General features: G+C 41.9%; 1 protein-coding gene across 5 annotated transcripts; it reads right to left on the reverse strand.

Annotated features, from left to right (window-relative positions):
• Positions 1–2,452: 2,452 nt before the first annotated feature.
• Positions 2,453–18,422, reverse strand: LOC309451379 (uncharacterized protein). 5 transcript variants are annotated; one of them, XR_014186236.1, is made up of 5 exons: positions 18,122–18,422; positions 15,607–15,776; positions 11,513–11,583; positions 5,264–5,511; positions 2,453–3,699 (listed from the first exon to the last, which is right to left on the reverse strand). XR_014186236.1 is itself a non-coding variant. In XM_082075016.1 (4 exons), the coding sequence occupies exons 1-4, from the start codon at positions 18,250–18,252 to the stop codon at positions 5,398–5,400; spliced, it is 486 nt and encodes a 161-aa protein (XP_081931142.1). In that variant the 5' UTR covers positions 18,253–18,422; the 3' UTR covers positions 3,916–5,397. The 5 variants fall into 5 exon arrangements, 1 of the variants encoding a protein (XP_081931142.1); XR_014186237.1 differs by having other exon boundaries at positions 5,228–5,511; XR_014186238.1 differs by lacking the exon at positions 11,513–11,583 and adding an exon at positions 15,911–16,104 and having other exon boundaries at positions 5,228–5,511.

Here is an 18,422-nt window from a genome sequence, read left to right on the forward strand (position 1 = left end):
AGGCTCCCACCTTCAGTTGTATCTAAGAAATAACGTACCCCTCCAGAACCTGTGCAGTAGCCAGAATTTGGGACTTGGCTCTCCACCTGTTTTGTCCCCTCCTTATCAGTAATAAACACATTGCATATGCTATCTACCACTATCCTGCTATTTGGCAGGAACTCTTGAAAAAAAAAAAATAGAACATAAACACTCCAACAATACAGAACACTATACTTTTTGGCATATCCTTCTTAATCAAGCATGTCTAGGTCTGCAGGCAGTGGGCCCTCTGTGGCCACTGGACATCTCATAGAGTTGGAGCACACACCTGGAGGAGGCCCAGCCCACATGCTGCATTAGGAGACAGATTAAATCTGTTGTCACTTGGAAATAATAACAATGGAGAAGTGACTGGAGACATAGGTGTGGAGTGAGGGATGACAGGAGCTTCCACTGCAGACATAAATCTGGGGGAGAAGCAGATGTCTCACCCACCCTGAAAACTGACTTCCTGAATGTGACTCAAGCCAAGCTCTGTCTTCTCTTTTTGAAAACCCTTCAGCTGCCTACAGATAACATACATAATGAGAATTGCCTGGCACACTGACAGAGAGAGTAGGGGAAAGATTTGTGAAATTACAGATCTCCAGAGAAGCTTCCCAAATACCGTTCCTTTGCTTCTTCTGCACTCCCTCCTTCCTCCTCCTCACTGGTGGTAGCCGCTGAAGGGAGAACAACAGGAGGAGATGGTCAGAGAGTTCTTGAACTGCTTGACTTTTCCTACAGAAGGGTATGCCAGCAAAAAGGTGTTTCATTAACTCCTCCAGTATCTTCTTTCAATGAATTTGAAGAGATGAAGAAGGATGCTTCTCCCCTCACCATCAGTCAGCAGGAAAGCAAAGGGAAAGCAAAGCAAGCTGAACACTGCACACACAATCTCAACTGTGAAATATACTTGTATGGTTTAGAGGTGTTGGGGGATTTCAAGACCACCAGTCACTGCATCTCTGCATGCTTTGGGATCACAGCCACCACCACAGGGCATCCCTCTCTGCTCAGGGAACAATATCTCTGCTTCATCAAGTTCAGGTGGAGCTCAGTCCTGATTTTTCCCCTCTTACACTCACCTGGGTTGTGTTCCTGCTGAATTTCAGGCATAGACATGACCAAGCTGAGATACTGAGGCAGAAATGACCCCCACTTCCATCACAAACTAATCAATTGGTCTTCATGAACCCACAGGACACTGTCAGACATGGCTTGCAGAGTTCTACCAGCACAGAAACAGCTACAGTGGAACAGATGTGTGATAGACACTACAACTTAAAATTGTATTTAAAAGTTATAAGGATGCCATAATAGTATAATGAAGTATCTGCCATGTGCCAGTGCACCTGCAAGGGTGTGTGCAAACTTACAACAGTTGTTGGCAATCCTTCCACTGTGTCTCTGCAGCCTGGCAGACTAGTGGGCTACCATTAGCCAGGACTGCTGTGCACGCATTGCTAATCTAATCCAACTGATCTGTCCCTCTTCAGGCAAGTGCAGTACCTATGCAAGAGTGAGTAGTGCAGTGTGCATTGAAGAACATTGTAGTTTTTTGGTTTCTTGGTCAATGAGACTGAAGATCTGGCTGGAGCATTTGTTCTTTGGCCACAAACGTTAGCTCTTTCATCAGTGGAGAGCTGAGGCTTGACCAAGGCACACTTCTGCACATCAGAGTTCCAAAGTGCATCTGTGTTCCCTGGGCCAAATACAACCTGAGAGCCTGGTTTCCCAAGAAGGAGAACCAGGAAAGATCTTGAAGCCTGGGCTCAGGAGTAAAAGGAAGGAGCTTGTAAATTAAAGCTTTTTGGCTTTTGTATGAGAATGCGATGCAATTGCGATGCACTGGCTATAGTCATGTCTTCATGGCAATGCTGCAGGCTAAGGAGAGCCAAACGAATGCCTTTGGCAGCACTGAAATGGGTCTGAAGTAAGTTTAGTAACAATATTCTTCCAACAGCCCAGATTACTTAGTATTTCAATTACAGTAACTGTGGTCTAACGATGTTTCTCCTCTGTTAACAGTGTTAACATGTATATGGGAACAATGTACATTTTGCTGTAGGTCCACATATGTAGGTAGTTCATATTTTGGGCCTGAAAGTTAGAGGAAGCACAGTGTCAAGAGATCAAAGAGCTACAGTGTCTCAGAAATAGGTATTAAATAGGTAGAATAAAACTGTATTCTGAGGGCAGTTTGGTAGAGTACAAAAGGTATTACAAAGAAAAAACACTTTCAGGACTGCCCCCCAGCAGTGAGGAGTTACCCCGTCATATTTTCCAGCACTAGTGTTCTCTGAGCAATGATATATGTGCCACACAGCTGATTATCTCTACATCACAGATAGGTACAATACAGCCATTATTTCAGAAATCATAACATTTTATTATATAAGTACAAACCAAAGAAAGGTGTTTGCATAAATTTAACTTCTGGTTATGTCTCAGAACCCAAAATAGTAATCCACTTGCGAAAAAACCTGTAGTATTCTGGACACAGTTAAAGTTCGATGTAACCTTGGCTAAAGAAAGCTGAAAGTCACTTGAACAGTGTTTCAGACAACCTTGTACCCTTGCAAACACTTTTCCAAAGAGCCTGGTTTACTGTGCCCAAAGCAGCACTGAAGTCCAGAGAAAATAAAACAGTAACCCACACGAGACACCATCAGTCACTGACTCCTGAAGATTCATGTAGCCCGTAGAGAGTACGTTAAAAAACTGCTGCAACTGAGAAAACAAGTTCTTGTTTTAAGACCATTTGACCAGAATAGCTGATCAGACACTGACTTTGGCCTTTCCCCCTGGGGCTGCAGCAGATTTTTGGTTTCTTTGTTTATGCAAAACAATGGGGTGAAATAGGACCTATTTTCAAAGTAAAAAACATAACACTTGTTGCCAGAAGATGAATAAACAGCTCTGATCACTGAGGAGCTGTTGCAGCGATAGAGTATGTGAGGCATTTACATTGTGAGGAATAAAGTATGACTAGTGGGATTTAACTCAGAATTCAATGCAGCAGTCCTGTACAATGAGTTTGCCAATTTATTTGAAGGAGTAACATTATGAGCATTAACAGGAAATCAAGCAATTGGAAATTCATTTTTAGCAAAGGGAAAAGCAGTTCTGATTCTATCAATTTTTACTTTGGAAAAAAATGAAGAAAAATAATTGCCTTTCTTTGCAGAGCAATAAGTAGAAGGATAAATCCTTTCACTGGGATACAAACTATAGACATTAATAAAAAGCTGCCAAAGAGTATCCCTGATTCCTGTTTGCAATGAAACCAGATTTAAATAGCACCCATCTGAAAGGCAAAAAAGCAAGACTAATGATATGTGAGTCAGTTTCTTTATCAAATGTAACAGAAAATGAGGGTTATTTTCAAACCAGATAGTGAATCAGAGGTTGATTTCCCAGCGAGTGCCAAAGGGATTTCAGAAAAAAGTGTTCCTTAAGGTTCTGTGACAAGGGAATTGAAGGGTAGTATTTTAGCCTCAGTGAAATATCTCATTGATCTAAGATGATCCTTTTAAAACAGGATAGATGGTGTTATGTGGCTAGTATTACACCAGAGCAATCTGACGGAAAGAACAGTTGCTTTCTTTCTCATCCCCGCTTGAGTCCACGAGCGGGTTCCCACACATCTAAGGTGTGCCGGAGGTCAGCTACCAACTGTGTGGAAGAGGTGGTAAAAGAAAGCACACTATTATTTTTCCACATTTTTGTATTTCACAAGCATAAATCATGATAAAAGATGGTGAGATGTCCAGATGCACAATTTTGCAGGGACAGCAGAACTTCAGTCAGATATATAGAATCAAAAGACTTAGCTTTTCCAATTTCCCGTGTTCCTTCTAAAGGCTTTTATTCCTTTAGTTATTCAAAATACACTATGACTAAGTCAGATTTTACCTCTCTTTTATACTTCTTAAGCTAGCTGAATTTCAGGATGTCGTTTAATGACCAGCTGAAGTTGAATGATGCCTACACCATTAACAAAAAGGGTGATTTCATTCTCCACCCCATGTCCAGGTCCACATTTTTGCTCTTTCCTCCAATGGGTTCAGTCTCCACAGCTATATAGACAGGTAGATACACACTGAAATAATTTGAATACTACCCATTCCACCCCCCAAAGTTATAAATAAATAAATAAAGTAAGTAAGTCAGTAAGTAAGTTTTCCAGATTTATTGATTTAGATCCGCTTCAGCTGATCTTAACCCATCATCCTTTTCTTGTCTGTGTGCAGGATTTCTGGGTCACCTGTGCAGCCTGGGAGCCCACTATTGATCCTGCAAATGCAGGCACAATGCCTTTGGGACCACCACTCCCAAACCGGCAGAGACATGGTCAGAGAACACAGAAGAGGTGAAAAAGGTGAGTGCATGTGTCACATCAGATGCAGCAAGATAAGAAAAGGAAAGAGAGATCAAGATACAAACTGAAGATATCGCAAGAGACAGCGAAAATATGTGAGGGCAGCAACACAATGATAAGGGGAAATCATCTCCCAGGAGGAAGAAGACAGCTATGCACAGCATGCACAGAAATGCAATTTGCTGAATGCACAAGAAATATTAATAGAAGTGAAGAAAAGTAGCCAGAAAAGTTCCTTAGAACAGAGGTGAGGAAGAGACAGGGAAAGCAGTTCGCAGCAGGTATATTTCACTAGTCAAAGAAAGGAGCGAGAATATGCTAAACATTCCTCGGTTTGAGTAATGTACTTTATACCTACTAAATTTACACATAGACAGAGAATTATATTCTCTCTGTGCTCCCTCAAAAGTATACACTGACACACACTGAGCATGGCTAAGTGCTTTAATTTTCAGTCATGTCAAGAAGGAAAGATGCCACTACACACCTGTGTATCTTGCCATTAAAGATTATGGCTTGACCAAGTCAGCAAGATCAAAGGCAACAGGATTTTTGCCATTTAATACTCTTCAGTGTTTGACTCTTGCATTTGAAGACTGATAGTCAGCATTAACTGATTAAGAAATGTAGGAATATAAATAAAATGGTACTCAAAGAAGAGGTTTTACCTTCAGTTTTATTGATTTCAGGGAAGAAAACAAAATAATGGGAATTATTAAGAAATAATGCTACTGTTTAGACTAAATTCTTTCCCTTTTCCCCTTAACTTCGAGTCCACCATTTGCTAAAAGTAACTTGATAGCTAAAATGCCATTCTCTTACCCAGCAAACTTAAAACTGATAGATGGTCAATTGTACCTTCTGTGGGAAACAGATGGAGCAGAACAGTTGTTAGAAGGTCTGAAGATATCAAAAAGAGGTCTCAACTACAGCTTGGAGGAAAGACTTTTTATAAGTTTATTTCCATTATGGGTAGCCTTGTCTGTACTCTGTCATGCTTTTGTTATGTGATATTGTGAAGAAAGGTCCCATACTGTATGTTTGGTAAGATATAGATCTGGAAGAGGAGAATTGACTGTGCCATTCTCACACAAGGTCTGCATTTCCTGGAAAAGAAAAAAAAAAAAAAAACAAACATTTTTAACAAAAGTGATAGGAAGGCCTTGTAACATCTTTAATGTATTAGTTTCTGGTGCCAGGAAATTCTCAGCCTGGATCAGCCTGTGGACTTCTAATTCAACATCTTGTCTCCAACACCAGCTGCTTCAAACACTCCTCTGATGGAGACAGTACAGGACACCTTACTCCAAGGAAAGCTGCCTCCCACCCACTAACCTTCATGCATTGGCCTGTGTCCTGCAGAGTCGACTTTGCTGTCATGCTTGGATACAAAGCACCACCAACTGACTCTATGTCCTGTTGATGGACCTTCTATCCTGAGCACTCTTAGCTTTTGCTGCACAAGGGGAAGCTGCCCTTTGTCTTCTTTCTCTTCTTACAACCCCTTCCATTAATTGCTTTACAGAAAAGTTTGCTGCCAATTAACACAGACTGTAAACCAGCAAGTCAGAGAGCATCCTTATCCTCCAGATTTCAAAACCAATGGAAGTCACACTTGCAAAGCATGCAAAAGAGAGTTGTGACCCCCCCACAATTTCACACAAGTGACCCTGAAGCATTGGGCATATTTCAGGTGAGCAGCAGGTACACACTAGTTACAGCCTGAGGTCTGGCCCCCAGGATGTCTGCATGACCTCTCCTTCTCCGAAAAACAGAGGGGTTTGGACACTGCCCTACAGCAGCTTTGCTCTGTCTCTCGGTCATGACTGGAAAATATTTCTGTGTCCACCAGCTTCAATGCAACAAGAAATATAGGGACTTCCATGATACACATGAAAATACAGAGTAGATGATGTTGGCACAAGAGGCCATGGCAATTTCATACCCACTACAGCCAAAAGGCATCTTTCCTTTCCTTTCCTTCACCAGAAAGTATTTGTTTCTTTGTTTTCCTGGCTGCACCAGTAAATTGCACTAACAGCAATGTAAGTAGAGTGTGTAGGATTACAAGCTGCACCACAAAAATCATAATGGGTTAGAGACGGAATTTATACTTAAACCCTTGCTTTTACTGTGGGTTATTCAATTAGGTACCTTACGTTGCTGAAGAGAGGAAGTAAGTGCTCTATACTCAATATTAAATATGTACACAAAAGATCCACATGGGTCAGATTATTAGACAGCTAATGAACTTACTGAGAAAACATCTAAGAAAAATCACACAAATAAGTAGCAATCAAATTCCACAGGATCTGTGGATCAGGACTGCACAGGAAGCAGACTGAAAAGAGTCGAAGACACTCAGATAAATGAAAGGAGATTTAACCTGAAGCTGGCTTTAAATAAAGCCACGGAAAGGCAAATACGCATCTAAGGATTAATCCATTTATGTATTTAGGATAGATTTTGATGCTTGTTTGATAATATTTGTTTAAGAATGAACTAAGACATTGCTCTCTAGATACAGCGGGTTTATATGCAATCAGTCCTATGTTGCTTAAGTTGCAGCTCTTCCAAAAAATAAAGAAAATATTATTAAAAGCTGAAAGAAAATATTTTAGAATTATATTTAAATAAGCTAAGAAAAGATACCTAGGGCCAAATTAATCTGTGTTGCCATCACACTGACCACAACAGGATCGCATTTGGAAAGTTTTGCGTCAACTTTGCCAGCTGCATATCTACGTCTTACAAAACCAAAAACTAACGCAACAACTGACATGTCTCATGCTCTCTACTGTCTCACAAGGTCATTTGCTTTCACAGCCACTCGAAAGGAAACTTTGCACTTCAGTTCTGTCACTGCATAGCCCTGACTGCCAGTTATCAGAAGGGCAGCACTGAAGCTGGTGAGGGGTCTGGAGCACAAGTCTGATGAGGAGCAGCTGAGGGAACTGGGGCTGTTCAGCCTGGAGAAAAGGAGGCTGAGGGGAGACCTGATCACTGTCTACAACTACCTGAAAGGAGGTTGTAGCATGGAGGGTGTTGGTCTCTTCTCCCAAGTAGCAAGTGATAGGATGAGAGGAAATGGCCTCAAGTTGCACCAGGGGAGGTTTAGTTTGGATATTAGGAAAAAGTTATTCCCAGAAAGGGTTGTCAGGCATTGGGACAGGCTGCCCAGGGAAGTGGTGGAGTCACCATCCCTGGAATTACCTAAATGACACATAGATTAGGTGCTTAGGGGCTGGGTTTAGTGATGAACTTTGAGTCCAACCATATACGTAAGACTGCCATCTTAAAAGGTCTTTTCCAACCCAAATGATTCTTACATACAGGGACCTTGTCTCTCTGATTTGTAATTAGTGAAGATAAGGTACAAGATCTGTAACAGCCCTGATTTTGTTATAAAACTCTTCTCTTGAGTCAGACCAATGATCCATTTAGTCCAGTATTATATATTCAGCAGTGGTAAAGGAGACATGATTTAGGGCATGGCTTCATAAGTGCACTACTTTCTGCTCTCTACTCCCCCAAGCTTCTGCAGCATCCAGAACCAAGGATGTTCATCAGTACATTTCTCCTTGTTTGTTTTTTTTTTTTTCAGATTCCCTTCATGCACATGCCTTTGTCACATCCTTTTGAACCTGCCTCCACCACTCTTTGTGGCAGTAGCCTCACAAAGTGCTTTCCTTTTCCTGTCTTAAAGCTCTCTCCAACTAGTTTCACATAGTGGCACCTAGTTCTTGTGTTGTGCGACTTGTGAGAACAGCGATCCTCCATTCCATTTATCCACCACCTTCTAAACTTCCTAAATTTCATTTTAAACCTCATCGACATCTCCCCACACACTGGGGAGTCCCACTCTTTGCTGGGGCCTCACACAGGTACAGCAACATCATGGATCTATCTAGATGTCCAAGAGCATCTGACTTTGAATTAAACTAGTTAACTCCTTGGTTTGTGGAAAAAAATAAATAGGTAGAAATTTCTATCCATTACAGTAAACATGTATTCATGATGAAACCCAGACAAAGTAGATAGGCATAAGGTTCGAAAGGTAAATATTTTTTTAATTGAATCTTTGAATTATGTTTTCTGATAGCATACAAAAAAATTCATCACTCCTAATTATGGACTCGTGCTAAGTGTACCAATATTGAAAGAATTTTCATTCTCTTAGGCACAGATAAGATGGATTTTAGTGAATACAGGGTGTTAGAGCATCTTTCACAGAAAGTCTATGAAAGCTGTGATCATGAAACAGTCAATGGGAAGAGCTGTCCCCTGCAGATCCTTCAGGGTAGTATTTTATACCTGGAGCTGAGTCATTCTGTCAAAGATGATGATACTCAAATACTAACCTTGCTCTGGGAGAAATCAAATTGTAATCAGATCTCTCAGTCATCACCTTGTCACATGAGGCCTGTGCAATTTGGTCTAACGAGGCATTCAGAACAGCCAGGCTCTACTAGGTAATGCAATCACAGTAAAATGTAATGTATAAAGATCTTCTAATTGAAATTACTAATTAGAAACTGTCAGTGAGATTCAAATATACAGTATAAGGATTGCAAAGTAATGAAGTCCACAGAACTTCTAAAATAAGTCACAAATGATCTGACATGGTCTGTGGCAAGAAATAATCTAGTTTAGCTTAATGACAAACCTTAATAACATTCTCCATATCACCCAGCTTTTCTAGCACAGTATTATTTTGTAAAGCAAATGAGAAACCAGCTGATATTTTTTCCCTTCCAGATTCCCTACAAAGCTGAGTGTCTAAATCAATTGCACTCACATTTCAGAAGACATTGGCCTCCCAGGCTGAATGCTCGTCTGCCAAATTTTAGCCTAGAAGATATTTGGGGATGTGGGGAACAATGCCAAATGTAAATTCCACTGGGGGGTATAACAGAAGCACTGACAGCACAACAACATAAACACATCTCTGTCTTCCTGGATGCTTCATAGGACCAGCTCTCTCAGCTCTTAATCTCTGCTTCAGGAACTGATGAGCTGTGCTGTTTCCAACAATATTTTGTGTTACTTGTTCTCAGTGTAAGGTCTTCCTGAGGACTCGGGGCCCCAATTCCTGCAAGCTGAGGCATGTGAGCCTCCACAAAAACCCATTACCTTCAACAGGACTTTGTGTGGGTGTAAGAGTTTGCCTGAACAGATCAGTTTGCAAAATCAAAGCCTGAGAGACTGCACTTGAGTGCATTTTCACCTCTGTCTCCTCTCCTCCCTGCAGCTGGGCCTTAACTGTATTTCCCCTTAAGATGTCCCTCCTCTTCAACTCAGTCAAGGCTTATATCCCAAATTTCTCCGCACTCAAGTCCAGACTTTCACGCTCCCTCATCTTTTTATTCAGAAGTCATTATGCCTTCACTCACCTGTTTTTTTTTCCCCTTTCTTCGCCACCATCCACCTCTTTACCCCCATTAAAAGCTCAGTCTTCTGCCCAGCATATCCGGTTAGGAGCAGTCTCAGCTCATCATAACCTTCACTCATAAACAAAGCCAGGCCTGAATCATAGCTGACATTTTCATGAACTAGAACAGAGCCATGATATCTGGTTCCCTAGAAAAGGATTTGACTCTTTGGGGACACACATTTATGGTCAAATCCTATTCGAGAATAAACTTCTTATGGATTTGCTTTTAAACTTTAAATCATTGTTTGTACTAAGTTCTGTAAAACCTATTCCTAAAGAAAAATTATTCATAGTGTAACCAGTAAAACTGTACTTTTAAGCCTGGTGTAATAGCCTTCACTTTGAACATTTTATTTCAAGGCCAACCTTGCAAAACTTCCTCACCTCTTCTCATTGAAACCCTGAAAACTCGTATGACTGGTCCTGCTGCACAAAGTTACTTACGGGTGTATTTCCTGGACCGAGGCACACATGAGGTATTTACCAGATAATCCCAGAAATTGCTTCCATCCAAACAAACTACCCTGGCATAACAAATTATGCAAATGTCCACATCAAATCCAGAACTCCATGGCAGGGGAAGGCAGACACGATTCCACGCTGTTTTTTCCAGCTCCATCTACTATTACTTGCATTCTTGAACCTGTGGCTTTTTGTTTCACAGACAGTGTCTGATTTTCCTTCAGGGTGAGGCTTGGCAACATTTTTAATGGTTCACTTTTCAGATTGGTAATTTCAGAAGATTTTTTTAACGTACTTTATATGTTTGGAAAACTGGAAAGAAAGACCCAATATTGCCTGACACCTAACACTGGATGCAAGGTCTCCCTTATCTCCCTAAATTCTATGCAAGCTGGAAGGCATAAAACATTCTACAGTCCTTCATTGTAAAAAGATAGCCATCTTATTTCAGCTTAAAGTCTCTGTTGGTCAGTAAAGGTATTTGCCCAGTTATCCTCAACAATTACTGCTGCTGAAACTAACTATACTTGCTTACTGAAATGCATCTTTAACACAATCCCAATCACCTTAAGAGGCATCTCAAGTTTGCTCCTAGATTTCCTTTTCATAGTAAAAAAATAACTTTAGCAGTAGATTTGCTAAAGAAACATGCCTTCCCACTTCTCTTAGAGAAAACATTCATCTCGCTCCCCTGTTGTATTTTATAACCAGTCTTCTTCCTGAAGCTTTAAGTATACATAGCAAGGAGTGCATTGATTGAGCTGTTGCAGGACTCTTTCAACAAATTCAAACAACAAAACAACCCCTTTGCTCTTTTTTCCTGTCTTTGATCCTACAAAACCCAGGAATCACTGTAAATCAGTTATCACTAACAAAACAGGTATACTTTGAAGTCCTACAAACATTGTCTCCTGCCTACAATTTACCCAGAGAGATGCCCCACCTGGGTACCCCAACTCCCTTCTGTGCATCTGCTCCCCCCACATGTACCTACCACAAAAACTGAAGTTGCTTTCTTGGTTCTACATAATGTCTTCCTGCACTCCTGGGAAAGGGATGTGGATTATCACTTCTGAGGCACATAAGAGATGTAATAATCTCAGTAGGCTGAGAGACTTTCAAATTGATGGGATTTCACATTCAGAGTAGGTGTGAGGATTGTCCATATGCCCAGTCCTCCCAGATTTTGAAAAATGCTGAAGGGATATTACCTGCAGACCCACAGGGGTAAGAATTTGATGCATCTTGCTCTGCATATTTAGATCTATTTCCATCTTTCCACCTAACAGACGTATAAAACCAAAAAAAAAAAAAATACTGCAATTTACTACAGCTTAACAAGATTGACAAATTCTGAATTTTTCCATCACTTAATTGGTCAAAGTAAAACAAATTATAATGCACACTTTATAATTTTTCAGTGCAATCTGTGTTCTTCTCACTTCCCCTCCCAAAACAACAACATAAATTACATGGAAAAATATGGGTTTCTTTTTTAATTAATTCTGGGCTGAGGCCAAGTTTAAGTGGAAGAAAAATTTTATGTCCAAGTTTTAACCTCTGAAAAACAACTTATAATGAGAACGCTGACACAATTTTAAGTGGAGTGACATGAATGGCGCCAACATAATGTAGTAAAAACATGTGGAAAATAAAGTATTTTGTTCCAAAAGGATATGAAATTCCCAACTCAGAATAAAGTATATATCTGATATTTAGTGTATTCTACCAAACATAACAATTTTGCAAAACATACAAGGGCTTCAGGGAGTATAGGATTAAATCACAATTCAAAACCTCTTCATATTGGATACATTTGAGACAAAGGGATCCACGAGCCACAGGGGCTAACTTCTTTCCTTCCTCCAGAAACTCAAGTGGGACTTGCTCTGTGACAATAATGGTAATAGATAAAATAGGAGCTCAGCAAAAGATCTGCCAGGCAGAAGCATTCGAAAGCCCACATAAAATCAAAAATATTATAAACCACTTGAAATGATGAACTGTGTAGTAACTATGCAGCACGGGAACAATAGCAATATACCAAAAAAATAACAGAATTTGAGTTGATATATCTTTTACAAATCAGCAGAGGTAGTTTTAACACTGACATGAAGCAGACCCTAAGATGAGCTATTATAATGTTATTCTTTATTAGTTGTTAAGCACCAACGTTACATTCAGTTCTTCGCCAAAGAGCCCTTGTCCTAATGGATTTACAGTTTCAGGCCCTCTGCCATTTTTTCCAGCCAACTCTTAAGTCCTTGCAAACTCCTAATGTCAAAATGGATAAAGAGATCTGCCAACACAAACCAAATCACTGCACGAAAAAGTACAATAAAGAAACTATACAAGGCTAGAAATACAGAAAGAGTTAATAGCACTTTTACAAATCACTTGCTGTGGGAAATACACAAAAAAAGGAAATATTTAAGAGTGATTTGAATGGGAAGAGATGGATTAGGGAAACAATGGATTAGTTTTCTCCTGAGAACAAGAAAACTGGCACGGAGAACTTTAGAAGACACTTGCAGAGTTCTACCCAGCATATTTGATAGAGCAGAAAAGGGAAAGAGCAGCCAGGAAAAGCAAAAGGAGCAAAAGGGGTTGGAAATTTTGTCTTGTATAGGATAGGTAGATATTGTGTCTCTTGGGCAGGGTACAAACAGAAAGTAGGGAAAAACCTAGTGACTCGCATTTGTAAAAAAAACAGCTGTCCCTCTGCCTTCCTTCTTCCTGCTCTGAGCTGTAGGGTCTCACCCTTGGTGCTGACATAGGCACTCATCTGATGGGAGAGGGATCATCTCCCCATGTTCCTGCTGAGTTATTTTCTGGCCAAATTAGCCACTTGAAGAGCAACAGAGAGAGGAATGGGACTGTATTTTTTCTGCATCAGCGAGCCATTAAATTGGTTTAGCCAGCTTCCCCCGTAGATGCACACAAAGCAGCTTCAGCTGAGGGGCTCTGTGATGCAAAAGCATTCTTGCTGGAGTGGAGCTGCATCCCTCACCTCTCTGATGGGTCCATGCTCAAATGCAAGCACAACTGAACTTCAAAATTGTTATTATTAAAGCTCACTTTGTTCTTAACCCCTGTAACAGGTATCCATGTCTATTTCATGAGGATTGAAATGCAGCAAATTATTAAGCAAATCCACTCTGGTATGCTGCTAGCAACATGGGTTTCACTGATCATCTCACAAATACAAAAGCCTGCACTAGTACCTGTCTATACTAGTTACCAAGTCTCTGTCAGAAATCAACTTCACATCAGCGCATTTTAAGTAGCGATGGCCAAGTGGTACCTCGGCTGTCAATATTTAAAATAATGCTGACATCTAGTGGCTGGCTATACTCATACACGTCTGTGCAAGACTAAAAGCCATGTACCTTCCAGTTGTGCACTGTTCGAACTTAGAAGATGCATCCTAGTTCTGTAGAAATCATAAATTAAATATAAAAGGATAAGCAAAAATATAGTCAAAAAAAAAAAAGGAAGAAAATGTTATTATTCGACTTTTGTAGATGGAAGTTGCCACGGGGTAAAAGAACTCAGGGATCTGGGGGTTCTGGTCAGTGTCAAGTTGACCATGAGCCAACAGTGTGTCCTGGCAGCCAAGAGGGCAACCGTGTCCTGGGCACATCAAGCACAGCATTGCCAGCCGGGCAGGGAGGTGATTGTCCCGCTCTGCTCTGCACTGGTGCAGCTCACCTGGAGCACTGTGTGCAGGTCTGGGCACCACAGGGTAAAAAGATATAAAGCTGCTGGAGAGTGTCCAGAAGAGGGCTAGGAAATTGATGAAGGGTTTGGAGAGGAAGCCGTATGAGGAGTGGCTAAAGTCACTGGGTTTGTTCAGCCTGGAGAAGACTAAGAGGAGACCTCATCACAGCTACAGTTTCCTCGCAAAGGGAGCAATAAGGGCAGGCACTGAACTCTTCAGTGACCAATGACAGAACCCCAGGGAATGGCAGGAAGATGTGCCAGGGGAGGTTTAGGCTGGACATTAGGAAAAGGTTCTTCCCCCAGAGGGTGGTGGAGCACTGGAACAGGCTCCCCAGGGAGGTGTCACGGCCCCAAGCCTGACAGTGTTCAAGAAGAGACTGGACAACACCCTCAGACACATGGTGTGAACTGTGGGGTTGTCGTGTGCAGGGACAGGATTTGGACCCAATGATCCTTGTGGGTCCCTTCCAACTCAGAGCATTCTGTGATTCTACGACATTAGAAGCCAGATGATTAGAAGCTGATGGGGTCAGAATGGATGCCAGCTGAAGCTGAGGAAAACTAAAGCAGCCTCCAGACTTTCCCCAAAATATCAGGTGTTTGAAAATTGTCAGATTCAATGAGCTAGAGAGACACACATTGAACACTAACCCTACCACACTTACTCCTCACAGCCCCCCCGCAGGACAAGGCTGTTGGCTGGCTCGGCACTATGCCACTCACTGCTGCTCCTGGTCTGAGCAGGGAGGAGACGTCCTGGGCTGAAGTGTCTTAAGTGACACATATACTAAGAGAACACACCCAGAAGAAGCAGCTGAACCCTCAAGAGACCAAAGAGGAGCTTGAAATCTGGCCAGGGCAAAGATTAACCATCTCTTGCCCTGTCTTACCTGGACAGTGAGCTTTTTGTTGAGACCTATAAGCTACAAATCAAATAAAGCTATACAAGGATGAATCTCCTTGTGAGAAGTTTCTGCAAAGACCTTCACGTGGATCTCACTTTTGCCCTGGACTGCAACTCTGCTCACCTTAACTGCCAGAAAACTGGAAAAATCTAAATAGATACATTCCCAACAAATGAGCATCACTGCCCATACACCACTCCCATGCTGCATTTCTTTCCTGATGCATTAAAAAGCAAGAAGAGAACCCTTGTTTACACAATGCATTTAAATTTTCCAGTAGAACTTAAACATCAGGCCCTCGAAGATGAGACTGGGAAGCTTTGCATACATTCACATGCTGACTAAACTGTGAGATGGTTCCCTCTCTTCAGAGTTATGTAAAGCTGCTCTGAAGTTTTCTCCAAATGTTGGTTGTTAGAACAGCATTTATTGATAGAAGAGTATAGGCTGACCCTGCGTCTTACCTGCTGCAGCAGTAAAACAGATAATCCAGAGATGAACAAGTCCACCTTCCTCGTGCTGGAAACTGAGTTGTGCCATTTTCTAGTGACAAGAGGCATGTGTTCATCTGGAAACAAGTTATTGGCCTAGAGATACACTTCATACAGCTGTTTTTGCATTATTTTTTTCCACAAAGAACCACCCAAAGAGATGGCTGCTATACTTTGCAACAGTACCTTGCTTCATTTCAGAGCAGACTTTGGTGGAGGAAGGGTTTTCTCCTTTTTCCAGGTACCAAGCAGCGCCAGAGATAACAGGTAACAAAGCAGACAGCAAGATCCCATAGGTGCCACTGCTGCTACTACCAGCATCCCAGGAGAAATGCCCACTGGCACTGAAAAGCTGTCTGGGGTTAAAAATAGTTTACGGAGAATTAGGACCACAGCAAGATCACTGATCATTTGAGAAAACCTGTATGTACACTGAATGTCAAAAAATACTATATTTTAGTACCAGAACAACAGATGGAGTAGGGCCCACCTCGCCAAAGGACAAGCCAAGAAGTCCACATGCAATAATCCATCTTCACAAATTTTTCAAACTTTCAAATATTTTACAGCAGTAAATGTTCAGTATTGTCTGAAATAACCAAGTCCTGAGGCAATAGAAGCAATATGTGGTTCATGTGATCTATGCTGGTTTTCATCTCATTGCTCTGGCAACTTTCCTAGAAGCTGAAACAAAATTCTTAGCAACAGTAAACACACGTTGTTCTAAATATTTCGAACAATGGACATTGTCTTGTTTCAACATATTACTCAAAGTCAGCATACCAAGACAAAAATATATCTGCAAAACATTGGCTGATTAAGTCTTCAAACTGAATTGACACAGCAACATTTTTCCTGGGGGCAGAAGACAACTGTTCTCCAATATCCCCGGTCCCATCATTAAAACAATGAGGGTGTTAAGATGATGTTCTAATTTCATTACTTTGAAAACAATGACCCAAATCCCTGTCCTACCAAAGTCAAAGACTCATGTCTCAAGAAATGAGACATTTGTGTGTCAAGAAGCGGGGGAAAGCACTCCAACAGATTTCTTTTAAGTGCTGAGAGGGCCTGGCACTACTGGCAGGCAGCAGCACAGAGTACTCAAATAAGCTTTATTCACAACAATTTGCCATCATAACCCAATACTCTCGCTGTGCTGACTTCAGTCTTTTCACAAGAGTCCTCCATAAAACATGGAAGAGGTTGACCTCTAAAAGACGACAAATCTAGGGGGTTCAGAAACATTTTCAAAGTGAAGGATTCCAATCTAATAATGCAGTGTTATTACAGGCCACACACATGTAGACTTCCAGATATTCTACAACAAATACCTGTAAAGACAACAGTGCAGAGTCTGGTTGGAGGCCTGTTGTTAGTGGGGTTTCCCAGGGGTCAGTACTGGGTCCAGTCCTGTTCAACCTGTTCATCAATGACCTGAATGAAGAGACTAAGTGCACCCTCAGCAACTTTGCTGATGATACCAAACTGGGAGGAAGGCCTGACACACCAGAAGGCTGTGCTATCATTCAGCGAGACCTGGACAGGCTGGAGGACTGGGCAGAGAAGAACCTGATTAAGTTCAACAAGGGCAAGTGTAAGGTCCTGCACCTGGGGACGAATAACCCCAGACACCAGTACAGGTTAGGGGTGAACCTGCTGGAAGGCGTCTCTGCAGAGAAGGACCTGGGAGTTCTGTTCAACAGCAGGTTGACCATGAGTCAATAATGTGCCCTTGTGGCCAAGAAGGCCAAGGGTATCCTGGGGTGTATTAGGAAAAGTGTGACCAACAGGCCGAGGGAGGTTCTCCTCCCCTTCTACTCTGCCCTGGTGAGGCCACATCTGGAGTACTGCGTCCAGTTCTGGGCTCCCCAGTTTAAGAAGGACAAGGAAATACTGGAAGGAGTCCAGCAACGGGCTATGAAGATGATGAGAGATCTGGAGCATCTTTCTGATGAGGAGAGACTGAGAGAGTTGGGCCTGTTCAACCTGGAGAAGAGAAGGCTGAGATGGGATCTCATCAATGTTTATAAATATCTCAAGGGTGGGTGTCAAGAAGATGGGACCAGACTCCTTTCAGTGGTGCCCAGGAACAGAATGAGTGGCAACAGGCACAGACTGAAGCACAGGACATTCCATCTACACATGAGGAGAAACTTCTTTACTTTGAGTGTGCCAGAGCACTGGAACAGGCTGCCCAGAGAGGTTGTGGAGCCTCCTTCTCTGGAAACATTCAAAACCCACCTGGACATGTTCCTGTGTGATCTGCTCTGGGTGACCCTGCTTTAGCAGGTGGGTTGGATGAGACGACCTCCAGAGGTCCCTTCGAACCCCAACCATTCTGTAACAAACTTTCTACTTTTCAACACCCAAGAAAACCAAGTGCATGGATCGAGACGTGTCTCAGACAAATTATTAAGAGTCATTGTTATGGGGGTAACTAAAAGGGTTTTATTAACAATTAAATGATCAAGTGAGAATTAATCAATGATTGAATAGAAATTAAATTATAATTAAGCAATAATTGAATGGTAATTAGTGATTTGGCAATTATTTAAATTATTATTTAAACAACAGTTTAGGCAGCAAACACTGTTACTCACTACTCTTCTAATAATTAAGCTATAGCTGGAGATATATTTACACATAAATGGCACTAGCATATGATACACCTTTAGACCAAATGTAAAATGTCACTTACCTCACTGCAGATACCGGATGCCGGGTGAAGGGTCTCTCAGCCTTGAGCAGCCACCTTGAGAGGGGTCCCTGCCCCAGGGGAGCTCGCTGGCGTACTGGAGAGCTCAGTGGGCTCAGCGAGGCCACAGGCATTTACAGCATGAAGCGACAGTCTCGTCATCAAACCCAGCCTTGGTGTTTGTGCAAGTGTGCAGTCGGGGCAGTTTTGGTTTTGCCTAGTCCCAGCTCGGGCTGGTGCTGTTATCTCCTGATAAGACATGGCCCAGACTCCCTGGTGCCTGAGGACATGCGGCCTCATGGGG

This window comes from Streptopelia decaocto (assembly GCF_964273445.1).
Source record: "Streptopelia decaocto genome assembly, chromosome: Z".
Taxonomy (NCBI): domain Eukaryota; kingdom Metazoa; phylum Chordata; class Aves; order Columbiformes; family Columbidae; genus Streptopelia; species Streptopelia decaocto.